General features: G+C 44.5%; 2 protein-coding genes across 2 annotated transcripts in view; both read left to right on the top strand.

Moving 5' to 3' along the window:
• ift88 (intraflagellar transport 88 homolog) overlaps positions 1-17152 on the top strand; it is a 169245-nt gene that overhangs the window by 104267 nt on the left and 47826 nt on the right. The window lies entirely within an intron of this gene.
• The window catches only part of xpo4 (exportin 4), a 48720-nt gene that overhangs the window by 27107 nt on the left and 4461 nt on the right, over positions 1-17152 (top strand). The window contains exons 9-19 of the mRNA XM_079563007.1: positions 2737-2911; positions 3336-3512; positions 4327-4469; positions 5414-5559; positions 6751-6928; positions 8531-8690; positions 9395-9564; positions 10452-10626; positions 11622-11828; positions 12682-12768; positions 13442-13622. Of these exons, the coding sequence (XP_079419133.1) occupies positions 2737-2911; positions 3336-3512; positions 4327-4469; positions 5414-5559; positions 6751-6928; positions 8531-8690; positions 9395-9564; positions 10452-10626; positions 11622-11828; positions 12682-12768; positions 13442-13622 (1799 nt within the window). The remainder of the gene's footprint in view (positions 1-2736; positions 2912-3335; positions 3513-4326; positions 4470-5413; positions 5560-6750; positions 6929-8530; positions 8691-9394; positions 9565-10451; positions 10627-11621; positions 11829-12681; positions 12769-13441; positions 13623-17152) is intronic.

The raw sequence follows: 17152 nt of genomic DNA, 5'->3' as shown, positions 1-17152 counted from the left end.
TTATTAAAATGGATTGATTCATTATTTATGCAGTATATGTCATTGAATTAGGACTAGCAATATAAACAAGCAGGATTGAACTGTTTTGACCCTTAAAATGAGTGCTTAGTTTGCGAGCACCTCTTTAGTCCAAGTGACCAGTGCTTCCATCTTCACCCACTCAGTCCTGGCCTCATCAGTAGAATTGCCTCTGGTTTGAGTTTAGGCCGTGTATAAATAAAACGCATGTGATGGTGAGTACTGGTAATCTCCTATTTTGAGATCTTTTTTCCTATGGCCTCAGTGGACAACTATGTGGAGCTGGACGGCCTCGGCGACGTGTCCCGCTGCATCTTTGACCAGGACAGTGCATTATGTTTATGGGCTCAGTCCTACTGCACTTTGTCACAGACTCCTACTAAAAACATTCAGAACCAGAGGGACCTGAGCCAGTGATTTGTTGACGCATTTATCACAAAGGCTGGCTGGAGTTTAGAAAGAACACGATCTACAAATCAAGTCCACTCATAAAAAGGTGGAATGCCTCCTACCTTTATTCTATTTGATTTTGTGGCAGTCTTATACTAAACACATTAAATTAAAAGTGTTGAAGTGGTTCCATGGTCGTTGTGCCGTGTTTTGATCAATCATATTGGTGTAGGTCTGTGGTAAATTTCTTTCATTAATCAGGATTCTGAAAGATACAGTCTATATATAAGTCTAAGGCCCAATCTCAATCCTCTTTTGTACCCCTTCCCCTTGCCCGTTCCCTACACCTTGAAACAGAGGGCTAAGGGCGAGGGTTGAAAAGAAATGGGACAGCCCTCCATTTGACTGCATTTATATTTTTAGCTTATGTGAGTTTGGAATGGAATCTTAATTGTATATATTTTTTTATCAGTTGGAACACATTTATATGAAAGAAAATGTAAAACAGCAAGCCTCTACTTGTCTCTATAGCAAGTTTCTACTGACCCAGTTCATCAGTTACTTGTGACTGATGCTGTTGTGTAACAAATAAACATCAGGACTCGGTCTGAGCCCAAACCCCACAGATTTTCATCTATTTCTGCTACATTCTCCAGCCCGTGAGCCAGACCTGCGAGAGGTCAGCCGATCCGCTCATATAGCACTCTCATAGCGAAGACGGGCAGAGGTAGACCCGCTCACAGTGCACTCAGACTGGGGACAGACAGCTGCAGCCTCCGCTCTGAGCCCCGGGAGACAGCGGGCGCTGCAGCGAGACACTGAACCCTGCGTGTCATGTCAATAGTGACGTATCAAACGTTTGGAAAGAAACAGCGCCAATACAGCGCAAATGAACGGAGCGTTCTCAGCAGCAAATGGAAAACGTAGCATTGCCACTTTTATTGCAATGGACTGTTCTAATTCTAATTGTTGCACAAAGCGAATCAAGTCACGAACCAAGAGTTCTGCAACTTTATAAATGTTGCAAGAGTGCTTATTGATGATTATTGATGATGTTTCTTCGTCTGTAGTGTGCATCAGAAATAGAAGTGGGACACCCCTTCGTCTCTCCTGAACACGCAAAACGGAGGGGAAGGGCAAAGCGGAGGGCTAAGGGGTGGAATTGAGATTGGGACTAAAAGGGGAAAAAGAAGAACAATTTAGGTGTCAGCTTCATAACTTAAGGAGCTTTCAAAAAGTGGCTCCCAAAATCATCATACCAACAATCCAAGGTCCTGCTGTAAAGTCTGAAGCAGTGCATTTCAAACAGCAAAACATGTCAAATCAGGTTTAATAATGTTGATTTGGCAGTTTATTTGATTTAAGTTGATCAGATACAGTCGAGCTGACTAATACGGCTATCTTGCTTAATTAAAAACATTTTATTTTTTAGGACTCGTGATAGACATTCCAGAATAGTGTAAGGCGCTAACCCTGATTTGGTTCAACAATGAAAAGGAAAGAGTGTAATAGTAGCGGGGTCGGGCTGCCATTCTGTACGACCAACAATGGAGCTGCACACAGGGATTTGCCGAGAGGAGAGGGAGTTTACTCTGTGAAACACAAATAAAACATTTTCAGTGCAGCAGCTTCTGACAATGTCTCGCACGCATGTCTGAAGGACAGAGAAAAAAACAGATGAGAGACTGTCCATGTTAGTCCATGTTCAGTTGCACTTCGGCGGCTTACCTCTCGCCCGTAATCCTCATAGCAACTGAGGAGAACGGCGCCAAGGGACATGAAATAGCATCATGCTGGCGCGTCTGATAAAACCACATACATTTTGGAAAATAAAACCACAGAGGAAGCGAAAATGACAGACCAGAATTGTGTTTGTTGTGATCCAAGCTCATTTCTTTCTCATTTGTGACAGACCAGTTCTTCATAGGGATGAGTTTGTAAACACGTGTCACAGTAATGTAAATGACAAGAACTAGCTGCTAGTTTACATAATATGATAAAAAAGGATTTTGTTTGTGTTCACAACAATGAAAGCGGGAGCAAAAGGTTTATGCTGTTAGTTGTGTCCAAACTCATTCCCAACTTTCCTAATTCTTCACAGCGATGAGTTGTTAATCACATGTCACAACCTTCAGGGTCACTGTCACAGTGATGCTAACCAAAAACTATCACAATCAAGTATCGTTGATTCACGTCCGATACGCTGAATGAGGACGAAGCCTGTTTCACTCCTATTACACAAAGACAGGTCAAAATAGTGCTTTCATCTTATTGAATGTCGAATGTAACAAGTGAATTTCTCAATAAAGAATTATCTTCTCTTCCCAGGATTGAGATCGAAGACTCTGAGGCGGTGGGCATATCCAACATCATCTCCAACCTCATCAGCATGTTCCCGCGCAGCACGCTGACCGCGCTGCCCTCTGAACTATTCAGCTCCTTCATCAACTGCCTCACACTGCTCACCTGCTCCTTCGGACGCAGCGCCGCCCTGGAGGAAGTGGTACGTAGGCAGCCCAAACAACATCATGAAATAAGTGCCCTTATAAAGTCCAAATAATTTGAATATTAGAGTCTTAAGGAATATGGAGTGCCTGGACAATCATTGAGCACGGTATTTATTCAAATACGTTCTGGACCTCAGATCTCAATGTTTTTCCTGCGGTGATCCAGCAAGCACTCACAGCAACCATCTCAATCCTTCAAATAAGTTTGAAATGGTTAAATACATTTTGGTTTCTAATGAAGCCTTGATGACCTGGGTTTCTTTTCTTCAATAGAGAATTTGCATGAGTCTTGCTTAAATAAGTACTTCAGGATTCTGCAAAGGAGTTACTGCTGGATGAGGTCATTCATGGAGTTGTATTGTATAGAACATGAGCACTGAGAGTGCCATTACCTAAATAGTAGTGTTGATGTCTGTGCAGCTGGACAAAGATGACATGGTGTACATGGAGGCGTATGAGCGGCTGCTGGAGTCCTGGCTCACCCTGGTGCAGGACGAGCAGCACTTCCCTCGGGGCTGCTTCGTCCAGCCTGCTGTCCAGGTCTTCAACTCCTACATCCAGTGCCACCTGGCTGCTCCCGACGGCACTCGCAACATGGTGAGACATTACCACTTCATAATGGTCTGATTATACCTTAGCATGGGAGAGGTTCTATACTCGCACATTCAGGTCAGTGCTCACTCGGGAATGTGGCTGCCAGGCAGTTAGCCCCGCCCTCAAGACGTGTGCGCTAGCTCTGTCAAGAAGTTGAATTTAGCACACGTGCTAAACCTACTGGAGCAGTGAGTGAGATGTGTGGGCAGCAGCTCACAGACGTACGAGAATTACCACACGTTTACTTGCCTCGTAAACAACAAGTGGGAAAAGTGCAAGGAAAGTCCTGCAAAACGCACTGTAGGAACCACTCTGGCGGCAAGCGCTGATGACACAAACAAAGATCCTCGCTGCACTGAGAGGACGGCTCACTCTACGACTCATGTTCCAGAAACACTAGTCCTGCCTGAGGTCGGTCATAGCTTGTCTTTGGTCGGACGCCGGTTCTGTTTAAATCTTTGTCCCTGTCTCACTGTATGACCGAAGACCTGACGAAGATTTTCAGCTATGACTCAAAATGTTTCTCACGACTAGTGATCGTGCGTCGCAGGCGGCCAAATTGCACAATGTACACCCACCATTAGAGACGCCATGTTACCTGTTTAGTCAGGGTGGGGTCTGTACCATGAGGAACAGCAGGTGTATTTTTTCACAAAGGTGAACAGAAAGTTGAACCTCACATATGCCGTTTATCAGCAAATAAAGTTGGTCTCATGTGTAGTTCCTCTTTCATATTAAATGGTTTCGAGGTTTATTTATGCTATTACATGTCTTTGCTTCTTCTCTAATATACATAACTGTTTTGCTATTGGTCCAGTCTGCAAATGGTGTCGCTTCTCATGACGAAGAGGAGATTAACGAACTTCAGGAGGACGATCGAGAGCTGTTCTCGGATCAACTCTGCAGCATCGGTATGATGGGCCGAGTGGCAGCCGACCACTGCATCCCTCTCCTGACCAGGTACAACCCCCTCCTCACCATGTACATTCCCCTCCTCCCCCGGGTCAGCCTTTTACAGGTTTCAGAGCAGTAACTGATTGTCTTCTCTCTCGGACAGCCCTGTGCCGGCTTCAGAGCAGTAACGGCTTGTCTCCTCACTCGGGACAACCTTGTACCGGTTTCAGAGCAGTAATGTCTCGTCTCCTGACACGGGACAGCCCTGTGCCGGTTTCAGAGCAGTAACGGCTCGTCTCCTCATTTGGGACAGCCTTGTACCGGCTTCGGAGCAGTAACAGCTTGTCTTCTCACTCGGGACAGCCTTGTACCGGTTTCAGAGCAGTAACAGCTCGTCTCCTCACTTGGGACAGCCTTGTACCGGTTTCAGAGCAGTAACAGCTCGTCTCCTCACTTGGGACAGCCTTGCACCGGCTTCAGAGCAGTAACAGCTCGTCTCCTCACTTGGGACAGCCTTGTACCGGCTTCAGAGCAGTAACGGCTTGTCTCCTCACTCGGGACAACCTTGTACCGGTTTCAGAGCAGTAATGTCTCGTCTCCTGACACGGGACAGCCCTGTGCCGGTTTCAGAGCAGTAACGGCTCGTCTCCTCATTTGGGACAGCCTTGTACCGGCTTCAGAGCAGTAACAGCTTGTCTTCTCACTCAGGACAGCCTTGTACCGGTTTCAGAGCAGTAACAGCTCGTCTCCTCACTTGGGACAGCCTTGTACCGGTTTCAGAGCAGTAACCGCTCGTCTCCTCACTTGGGACAGCCTTGTACCGGCTTCAGAGCAGTAACAGCTCGTCTCCTCACTTGGGACAGCCTTGTACCGGCTTCAGAGCAGTAACTGCTCGTCTCCTCACTCGGGACAGCCTTGTACCGGCTTCAGAGCAGTAACGGCTTGTCTTCTCACTCGGGACAGCCTTGTACCGGTTTTCAGAGCAGTAATGGCTTGTCTCCTGTGTGCAGCCTGTTAGAGGAGCGGGTGACTCGCCTTCACGGGCAGCTGCAGAGGACACAGCAACACCTCTTGGCGTCCTCTGACCCTGGATCAGTCGACCGCAAAGTCCTGGACGACCTCTACGAAGACATCCACTGGCTCATCCTGGTCTCAGGTCAGCACACGTCATGTGCTCATCATCACATCACTTTGTATCTACACATCGGGCCAGTGGTTTGGTCAGGGATCATTTCTCTCCGTTATTTTAATGGACAGGGTCATAAAAAAATCATTTATCTGTCATATGCATTTTTAGGTGTTTGCTGAGATATATACCAATTATTTGTATTAGGAAACGGTCTGAGATTGCAGTATAAATGGAGCTAAACTAAATGATTCCTGAACAATATCATGGAACATGAATTTTGCAACAGAAATGTGTACACTGGTACGTAAAAGACTTGGTAGGTCTTAAGTAGGACAACTTATTCAGAGCATCAACTGCTTGTCTATTTCACTTTTACAAATGCAAATTGGAGCTTATTTGCAGTTAATGCACTCTCAGCTCTGATGTGATTGTTCATCATGTTGGAACCATCGGGGTAGTGAAAGACTGTTTATTTTCCAAGCAAAAGTCATAGCAAAATCATGCGGTGTTCCACTGTAGCCCGGAGAATCCAGAGGTAGACCGTTGGGTCATTTTCAATCTGTTTTCAATAACGGACAGTCTTCAAAATTTTCTTGAAAATATTCTGTAAATGACGGAGAGTTTTCAGTTAATGTAATGCGCTTCTCTCTGATGGCTTCGCTTTGTATATCGCACGGCAATTAAACAGCCATTTGTGCCGCGATGGTTCTCTCACATTGGAGCTGAGAGCACATGGATTTGGATAAATACGCGAAGGACAGAGCAAGGAGAGAGGGAAGAGTACATGGATGTAAGAGCAAACCAGGCGGGTGCGTGAAGTGCGGCTTCAAAGATGAGTGCAAACTCCTGTTTGTGTGTGTGTATAGGGTACGTGCAGACTGTATATATGTCTGTGTGTGTGTGCGTGCGTGTGTGCGTGCGTGTGTGTGTATAGGGTACGTGCAGACTGTATATATGTCTGTGTGTGTGTGCGTGCGTGTGTGCGTGCGTGTGTGTGTGTGTATAGGGTACGTGCAGACTGTATATGTGTGTGTGTGTACAGGGTACGTGCAGACTGTATATGTGTGTGTGTGTGTGTATAGGTTACGTGCAGACTGTATATGTGCGTGTATAGGTTACGTGCAGACTATATGTGCGTGTATAGGTTACGTGCAGACTGTATATGTGTGTGTGTGTGTATAGGTTACGTGCAGACTGTATATGTGTGTGTGTGTATAGGTTACGTGCTGGCAGACGACCCTCAAGGAGAGACTCCCTTGATCCCTTCAGAAGTGATGGAGTTCTCCATCAAACACTCAACAGAAGTGGACATCAACACCACGCTGCAGATCCTGGGCTCCCCGGGCGAAAAGGCCTCTTCCATTCCTGGTTTCAACCGAACAGACTCTGTTATCAGGTGTGTGCTGGGTGCTTTGACTAAGACTCTACATGTGCTCCGGCTGTTTGTGTCAAATTGTTTTTGGCCACATAGGAAGAGGACCTTAGATGTGGTGGAGGTGTGGCCAGAGTGTTGTCATTATCCAGGTGTATTCCACTTCATTTACAGCTTTGTTGCTATCTGAGAAATAATTTCCATAAAAAGATTATTCAAATCGTGATTTTTGTTGAAATTTTACTGTAACAAACTCTCCTCCATTGTCAATGCAACCCCCTAACCCGGTGGTGGATGCAGGAAGTAACACATGCTGTCAAGCTGCAGGAGTTCTACCTGGGCTTGTTGGGCGTTAGCTGACAGGTCCCAACAGGCCAAGTATGCCACAGCTCATGAAATTATGAATTTACAGAGTAATTGATAAGTGAGAAATTTGGGCTAGGCCATTTGTCTTATATTGTGTTTTTTATTATATGGACTACGGATTATGAACATTTATTTTTTGAAGACAAATTCTTGCCGAAAAATATGTCTACAACATACAATAAACTTAACACTTAATGGAAAGTACCCCTTACCATACAACATTGCCTTTGTGAAACAAAATCAAAATTGTTCTTTTTCTATGTACACTATGGCATATCTACTGAAACCTTCATTACATTGTTCCTGTTTCCTGTTGTGGCCTATACTCGTTTCTAGCTCTCCCAATCCCTCATGCATATAATTAATTTGCTTGAACAATTCATATGTGCAGGTTTCACACCCTTGTACAGCTTTAAGCTACGTGAAGCAGGGGGGACCACCACCAAAATATATAATAAATTACACAAATTTAATTTCTATTTCTGTCTTCCATCGCTCAATAAGGTGAAGACAATGCAGCTGTGTTTTTTTGCTGTGTTTACAACATACTATGTGGTAAAAAATAAATGTACTCTTCAACAACAAAATGTCTAGTACCCTTTAATGCACTCACAAAAATCAGACTGGTGTTGGTGGACCACACAATGGAGACTATATTTTCCCCATTTTTACTAGTTGATTTGTCTTAATGGTCCCGAACGACATGTCCACCTTCTGTGCCCTGCCCCACTGTTTGAGAATCTTGTTCTGTCACCCCCTCTCCAGGTCAGAGAGAGTCCTTGCCTCACGTGGATCTCAAATATCTCAGGGTCTCGGTCTAACTTAGGTTCCTTAGCAGAGTGGCTGGGCGCACCCTTAGAGATTGGGTGAGGAGCTCAGTCATCCGGGAGTAGCCCAGAGTAGAGTGGCTGCTCCTTCACGTCGAAAGGAGCCTGCTGAGGTGGTTTGGACGTCTGTTTTGGATACCTCCTGGTCGTCACCCTTGGGAGGCGTTCCGGGCATGTTCTTTTGGGATGGATGGATGGATGGATGGGGAATATTTCTGCCCAATTACTACACACCCTCATTTCTATCACCAACTGAACAATTTTGGACAAACAAACATTTTCTGATGTAAATGAGTGTTTGCAGAAACGAGGACATTGTGTTTTTACAATGACAAACAAACAAAGGGATAACATTCTGGCTCACCTCAGTATTTAGCCACTCGTCTAAAACATGTCTAGGGTTCATATAAAGTTGTGTATATCGTTGGGGCAGGCTGCTGTCTGCTGTGCTGCGGATATCTGAAGTGGAGTCAAGAGCAACGAGAGCCAGTCTGACCGAGCTGCTCAGTCCTCAGATGGGGAAGGACATCGTGTGGTTCCTCCGGCGCTGGGCCAAGACGTACCTGCTGTTGGATGAAAAGCTGTATGAGCAGGTAAAAGTCCGGGATGCACCGATGCTGATACTACATGCTTGAAGTTTTTTAGGTTTAAATTAAATGCTTTAAGAAAAGATGAAGTGTATTTTTAGACTAATTAGCATATTGTATCAATCCAAAATGTAGCAACATTGTTTTAATTCAACAAATATTGAACTTTTTTTTTTCTGGACACTCCAATGTGCTTTACATTGCATTACTCTTCTCATTCTAAACCCTACTGCCCCTCCTGTGACTCCAGTTTCCCCTACCACTAAAAACATGTACAACAGGCCAAGATGAATGATGTGTGTGCGTGAGTGCCCAGCTCATGTGTACTGCACTGGTTGTCTGTGCATTAATGTGCGTTGTCCCATTCAAATGAATGAATGAATGAATGAATGAATGAATGCATGAATGAATGCATGAATGCATGAATGCATGAATGCATGCATGCATGCATGCATGCATGCATGAATGCATGAATGCATGAATGCATGAATGCATGAATGCATGAATGAATGAATGAATGAATGAATGAATGAATGAATGAATGAATGAATGAATGAATGAATGAATGAATGAATGAATGAATGAATGAATGAATGAAAAAGAAAGAAAGAAATGAAAGATGTGTGCAGTTTGAGAGAAGAGCCTTACTATAATCATTATTAGTAGAGAAAAGCATGTGGACTGATGCTCTTGATCATCTATTCCTCCAGATCAGCATGCCTTTGAGCACAGCGTTTGGAGCCGACACAGAGGGCTCCAGGTGGATTGTGGGATATCTGCTGGAGAAGGTGATGAGTAACTTGTCCGCGTGGAGCTCAGAGAGTGAGCTGGCCAACGAGACGGTGGAGCTGCTGGTCACCCTGGTGGAGAAGAGGGAGAGGTGACTGTGCCCGTTCTCTATCTCCATCTATTCAAGCTCTTTGGTTTAGATTTTAGCCACATTAGCCATGAATCCCTTTGAAGAGAGGTGCATTTAGGGCACTCTACAACCTGCAATGTTGTATCTATTTTGCGGGTTAATGGAAGTTTCCATTCCACTAAAAAGGCATGAACATTTTTAATGGAAGTGTCCATTTAAAAGGACACTTCCTAAATATGACGTCTGTCTGAAAAGGTGCTTGAAAGTTGAAAGAGGCAGCAATGAGACATCATTTAAAATCAATAGTTTGAATCATTCCTAAATGGATGGGGCTCATGTGTCTCAGCCCCTCACTCTCTCTGCTCCTGCTCAGAGAGAAGAGGAAACCCAAACTCGCACACAGGGGACATATCGTAAAAAAACACAACACACTGGCCGGATCACAAGCGGCAAAATGCATATTTACGTCAAAAACCTGTTCTAAAGATGTTACAATTAGCTACTTTATGAACCGGGTTCAAAACACTGCTGCATGATGCAAACGTATTGTAAAATGATGTTGGTGCAAATCTGAGCCGTCTCCAAGGGATAAACTGTGCTACGCATTGGGAATAGGATAGGAGGCACTTCCTGGTTACATGGGACAATGGGAGATCCCGGGGGTGAATGGGAGTAGAATGGTATAGTCCTTGCAGAATATTCACAACTCAAAACATGCTTTTGTTTCAAAATATTGTAACACAGTAAAAAAAAGCTTCAAATGGTCCTTTTTACTTAGTATCCCTCCCTGTCAGCATGTCAGAGTAAAACATTGAATCAAAATGAAGCAGGGGCCTGTATGGGGGTCTGTGTTGGGGACTGTGCCTGGATGAGCTCTCATTGGTCATGTGTCATGTGTGTGTGCTCAGGGCCAACCTGGTGGTGCAGTGCGAGGGCTGGTGGAGCCTGGCTAAGCAGTTTGCCAACCGCAGCCCCCCACTCCACCTGCTGTCCAGCACCGTGCAGAGGAGCCTGATGAAGGCCCTTGTGCTGGGGGGCTTCGCTCACATGGACTCAGACACCAAGCAGCAGTACTGGGCGGAGGTAATGTGGGGCATTAATCACAGAGGCTGCTGTTCTATAATGACACCTGTGAACCACGACCTGTGTCCATCTGTTATTTTACAATACATATGATACACAGGGGCTGATAGAATCATATTGACAGAAAATATAACCAACGTGAACGTCTAAGCTGTTTTCAAACGATCTGCTGCCTCGCAAGAGCTGCACCATTTTGACAAAAAAAAAATGTTTTTGTCAAAATTATCTGACAGATATTGCGATTTGATTTACAATTTTAATATTTTAAAGATAGCATTGTTCTGTTTTTTACAAGCTGCAAAGCGTTGCATGCTTTATGAAAGTCCGCCTCATATGTACATGTTACAGATGTTACAATTAGACACAACTCAATACAGTACAATGATTCGTGCATAAGGGGATGATTGGAAGCGATGTACTTTTTTTGGACCACACCAACTCGCTCCACAATGAAATGATCATTCTGTGACACAACACGGCCCACAGGTCGCGGGACACTCCTCATTTGTCATAAGCGTTTGCATTAGACACGTGGAGTTTGTTTATAGCAACTGCAGAGAAGACAAACATTCTCCTGAAGCCTCTTCAGCCTCTCTCTAACATTGTGATTGGAGAATGTCTATCTCTCAAAAGCCGGAGAAGGCAGAAACAAAACAAAAAAACCTTCGGCCTTTGAAGTTAGGTCAGGTAAATAAGGGTAGATAAAGGTTAATGGTGCAGCCCTGTCCTGGCATATTGACTGTGAAAGCAGCTTCATTAATATACTAGTATCTGTGATTCACAATATTTCAAGTATCTATACAGTATCTCACCTATGTGTATGCAGTTAAACTTCTACAAACATGTACTGAAACTGAGGTTTAGCCCTCCCTCCCCCACGTTAATGTTAATGCTCCTAGACATGATTCTTGGTTTTGAAAAATACAGAAATCTCCAAAACATCTCCTGCTACTCTTGGGGGTAAGTTTGTTTCGTGTGGTGTGTTGTGTGAGCAGGTGCTTCACCCGCTGCAGCAGCGCTTCCTGAACCTGATAAACCAGGAGAACTTTGCAGCGCTAAGCCAGGAGGAGGCGGTGAAGCAGGAGATCGTGGCTACGCTCGAGGCTCTGTGTGGTATCGCTGAAGCCACACAGATCGATAATGTGGCCCAGCTCTTTTCCTTTCTCATGGACTTCCTGTCCAGCTGCATCGGACTCATGGAGGTACACACACTTTATACCAACTGTTATGGTGCCGCCTTTATCAGTCAGATATGACCCTGCACAAGGCAACACTCGCATTCTGGAAACGTCTAGCAACAGCTCAGTGATTAGCAATGCATTCAGTGTTTGGATGGGCCCAGATCTTGCATGGGATTTTGAGAGATCTAAATGCCATGAGAATTCTTGTCCCTGAGCGAAGTGATATTGTTTTTTCCCATTGGGCGAGGAACGCTCTTCTCTATGGTCCTCTATGGCGGGGGCTGACATTGCTGCAATACCACCCCGTTGTGGCATTGATTCTAATGTGACTTCAAACATCCCAAAAACGGTTTAAAAGCCTGGCTCCAAAGAGTTTTTCTAAAAATGCTATGATCCATGTGACCACGCTGGGGTGGGTGCAATATTTTTAACCACGCTAGTTTTTGCTAATTAGCCTGAAATTTGGAAGCATTTTCAGTGCATTGACTGGCTCCTGTCAATCAAGCTCTGGAGCTCTGTGGAGGCTCCGCCCGCTCATCGAGTGCAGGGCTTCCCGCCCTTTTGCCCCTTTAAGGAACAGGCTGCGTAGGAGGAGATAGAGCGGCCATTAAGGTTCACACACAACTCGGGAACCTTTACAATGAATGGGGCTGAATGAAACCTGCTCATCGTTAGTATATTATATGTATGGTTTTTCCTCACCCTTGGCTGCATCTGTATATTCACTGTCGACTGTTTAAGGTTGTAAAATAAATACCCACCGATATTTAGACAGTAAATTACTTTGCACTTGTTTGCAAAAAACAATCATTTGTTTTAAAACTAGTATAAAGTGTTTTATTAAAGGTGTTTAAACACTCTGTCCTGATTTCAGGTCTACAGCAACACTCCTGAGACGGTGAACCTGATAATCGAAGTGTTTGTGGAAGTGGCTCATAAACAGATCTGTTACCTGGGAGAGGTATGGCACACTACACTGACAGCTTCCTTCTATCACACGGCTGCCCTTTACAGCCAGTGCTCCTGCCCTGTGCTGTACATACACGTCAGTCTTTGTTCGTATTTAGCACATGCCTCTGTGCAGCAGGAGATGGTGACTTACCAATGTGGTGGAACAGCCCAAGCACAGATATGGAGGAGAAGATAGTTTTCAGGTTTTTGATCAAGTAGAATCTATTTAAATGAAGGAAATTGGAAAGGCAAGCTGGTCTACTAGTCTCTAAAACACGTCTCTACTGAACCAGTTGATCAGTAACTTGTAACAAACTGATGCTGTGATCAGCAGTCTTTTTAACACCAAAACATCAGGACAGTGGACCGCTTGATGTGAGCCCAAATCCTACAGATTTTCATCGATCTTTACACATTCTCCTTCCCCCTGTCTACGTGTTGCTGCTCCTGTCACCATGTGGCTGCAGCCCAAAAACTGATGAAAGTAATTTGAGAAAACTGCCTTTGAAGTCACCATTTCCAATGTAAATAAATGAATTTATCATAGAGTAATGGGTTGATAGGAGTTTTTAGTTTTTCAACAAGACAAGATAAAAGGTTTATCCAGCACAGTGGTGTCCACTTGGTTGTCTGAGCTGTCCAAATGTATCAGGCTCTGACCCTGAACTCTGACTGTGATACAGACCAAGTCCATGAAGCTGTACGAGGCCTGCCTGACACTACTGCAGGTTTACTCTAAGAACAACCAGTGCCGGAGGCGAGGGGACGCCTCTGCTGAGGAGGACCAGTACCAAGATCTACTGCTCATCATGGAACTGCTGACCAACCTGCTGTCCAAGGAGTTCATCGACTTCAGCGACACAGGTCAGACCTCCAGCTCTCACAGCTTTAAGAATAATCCGGCCCCTCACCACTCGGAGCTGTGGGGCTGTGCAGTTCAAGAAAAAAGAGAGTTTATATATGAATTACACCTCACTGTCCCCCTGTCAACAGCTCACCATGCTATCATGGATTTAAGTAGTGTTTCCAGACAAGAAATGCATGGTTTGTTTTCTCGAAGGAGCGCCCAACGGGTAACAGCTCTTGTTAATAAGAGAGCTTAGTTTTGCATTACCTAGCACAAGCTCAACTCGCCTTTGAATATGACACTGATGGATAAATTATGACAGTTGACTATGTCACTTCCGCTCGAATGCACAAGCTGAGTTTTTGGGAAGTTCTGCCAAAATCTCTAAAAATTATTACTTTCCAGTCAGACTGATAGTACCAGCTGGTGATATAATAGTGCGTCTCGGATACCTTGCGCTAAAATGTCAACCAAATCCCGTGAAGAAACTATTCAGGCAACCCCGACGGCGGCCAAGGCTAGCCACCTAGCTAACCCGGCTAATGCTAAAGCTACATGCATAGCTGCATCGGAGGACAGCAGAGAGGGAGGTGATATGATGACGTTTGGCATGTGGACGATTGGCGTGTGGACGTTTGGCATGTGGACGATTGGCATGCGGACGATTGGCGTGTAGACAGAAGATTCTGTTGTCACGGTACAGGCATTACGGGAAGAGCTCAAAGTGTTTTTGGCCGAGTTGGATGCACGTATCAAGGCAAAGAGTGGGGCCGTGCGCGATGAGCGATGTACAGCTCTGGCCGCGGTCCAGATGCTAAGGACCACACCGAAGCTCTCAAAGACGAGATTACTGCACAAATGGAGACACTTGCTAGCGGCCACGAAGAATCGGTGAACACCCAGCAGGAGCTGGAAATGTCGCTCTCTGATGTTCGTGACAGAGTTGCAACACTGGTAAAAATTTAACGAAGCACTGTCAAAACGGTACAAAAAGGTTTGGGACAAGTGCATGGATCTGGAAATCAGGAATTGGAAATCAAACATCATGATTGTAGGGGTGGAAGAAGATGCTGAAACGGGCAACCATAGTGGACCATAGTGGACCATAGTGGACCATAGTGGACCATAGTGGGCCATAGTGGGCCATAGCCGGCCATAGCGGGCCATAGCGGACCATAGCGGAGCATAGTGGACCATAGCAGGCCATAGTGGACCATAGCGGGCCATAGCGGACCATAGCGGACCATAGTGGACCATAGCGGGCCATAGCGGGCCATAGCGGACAGGGGAACGACAGGACCTGGGATCAGCCTGACACAGACACCGCCACTTTTTAAATCATTTACATTTGTCTTGAAATCACAGGGGAAAGTTTCAAAACGGTGTTGATGTTAAATATAGTGGGGTACATTTCCATCTGTCAAATTAGCGATCGATTAGCCATGTTGTACCATCAGATCATCGTAAAATAATATACAAATAAAGTACATTTAGATTGCGTATGTGGTATCTCTCTGGTCACAATAATAATTTTTAAAAAATGTGTGTACTGTGTCCACCTCCTTATTTACAAAAAAAGAAGGATTCTTCGTGTAAATGTTATTTTCCCGTTTAAATGTTGTGAATGTAAGGCCACAGTTTCAGACCCTGGACTTTGTCCAACAGTCGCCTTTAAGGGTCAGAAATGTTTTTCTCACATAGTTTTTCCAACTATGTGAACAAGGACTGGACGTCACTTTTGAAGCATCTCTACATATGAACTGCCGTTCAGTTCTTTCCGTTTCTGTCTATCTCCGTGGTTGTGAAAATAGACTTTATGCTAATATTGTAACAAGCTCCACGGCGACGACAAAAACGCTTTAAATCATCAACTTTCCAGCGGTTGAAACGTTCCAAATCAGAGCTTTCTTCGTTGCTTCACGCTAACTATCAATGTTGTTTGGTAGCCAAAAGAAATTCCATTACCCATAATGCAACCGGCATTGCATGGGGTGATCCTGGCTTAGACCATGGGGGTATAGTTAAAGATCCATAGGACATGGCAGTGGCAAAGAGGGACTAGTTAGCCCCAAAACAGCAGTTGTTTTTCAGGCAAGAGCTCCTTCCAAGATGTTGCTACGCTTTATTTTCAGCTCCTTCAGCGCTGGCCGGATCAAGCTGTCCAGACAGGAAAAAGAACAGCAACAACATCCCGAATTTCAAAGTAAAATAGGACAATGTCGGTCTATGATCACGGATCTTAAAAATGATGAATGATATGAATTAAAAGGGAAGGTGGATGATTTTCACTTGACATGGGATCATTTTCTGGGGTACTTTAAATATATCCTATATCATTTAGTTTTTTGGCTTCATTCACGCAGTTCTCAGCAATCCTCCTGAATCCTACTCTCTGAGCAGCTGCTCCACCCTCTTCTGGAAAACCACTGATTTGTTTGATGTCTGTAATGTACGTCTCTAATGTAAAGAGAGAGAGAAAAAAAGTAAGTGCCAGAGGTGTCCGCGCCGTACTGCCCCTGCAGAGAAAACAAACGCACAGTAGTTATTTTTGCCCCGAAGCTGTGAAGAAGGAACTCCTTTCTTAGCTACTCTGGACACCACCTGTTCTTTTTTTCTTACGTAACGATGATGTCTCAGCGAAAAGCGCGTTTGGCTGGTACAACACTTTATTCAACCTTCCTAAAGAAGAGACCACTTGCCAAAGCCAAAGCTTCTTTCCGGGATTCAGCGGCTACAGTGTTTGTCTGTGACCGTCACTTCAGCGCTGGATGCTTGGGGAAGCTTGGCCAGAATCAAAGTGAATTTGCAAACGCAATTCCTACAATAAAAACACCCGATGGAGACCAGAGCAGTGAGTCAATCAAAACGCGTGTCAGCGTGTGTGTGTTAGCCATTTATGAAACTGTGTTGCAAATGTCCACTCCTTATAACTGTAACTTCACTTTTTGCTGTGACATTTATATTTCTACTACTGCTAAAGTTGCTCCTCGGAGAGAGGGGCGGAGTTAACTCGAAATCGAACTTGAGTCGAAGCGTCTTGTCTTCCGAGTTGGAAAAATACTTACATTTCTCACAAAAAATAGTACTCCATAATCGTAGAGGTACAATATATCATATAAAGACCTATAGTTTACTTTGGAATGGCTAAAATAACATGATACAGATCTTTTAATAGGTTTAAGCATATGTGTGAATGGGAAGGAATGAATTGACAACAGTCCGGCGTGGTGTGTTCATTAACATGCACTGTCCCTACCAAATCAACCAATAAAGAAAAGAAATCCAGTCTTTGATTGCCCACTGTTTCTGTGTGCTCATTAAGAGCATGCTTTGTATTGGCAACAGGAGAATATAAAATCTTCCAAAAACCTTGTGAAATGGGGCGCTGTGTGAAAGCACCATTCATATTACAATTAGAAGAGGAAGAGGACAGATTTTTGGGTGATATTTGCTGCTGAATGGGTCAAATGAAAATTGTATTGGCCAATCACAGTCTAAAGCGCAACTGTTATTTTTTTCAAAATGCTTCTCACTTTTGCACCCAGAT

This window comes from Gobius niger, assembly GCF_951799975.1.
Source record: "Gobius niger genome assembly, chromosome: 9".
Lineage (NCBI taxonomy): Eukaryota > Metazoa > Chordata > Actinopteri > Gobiiformes > Gobiidae > Gobius > Gobius niger.
The sequence above is the reverse complement of the archived record's forward strand: the minus strand, read 5'-3'. Positions and strand labels throughout refer to the sequence as shown.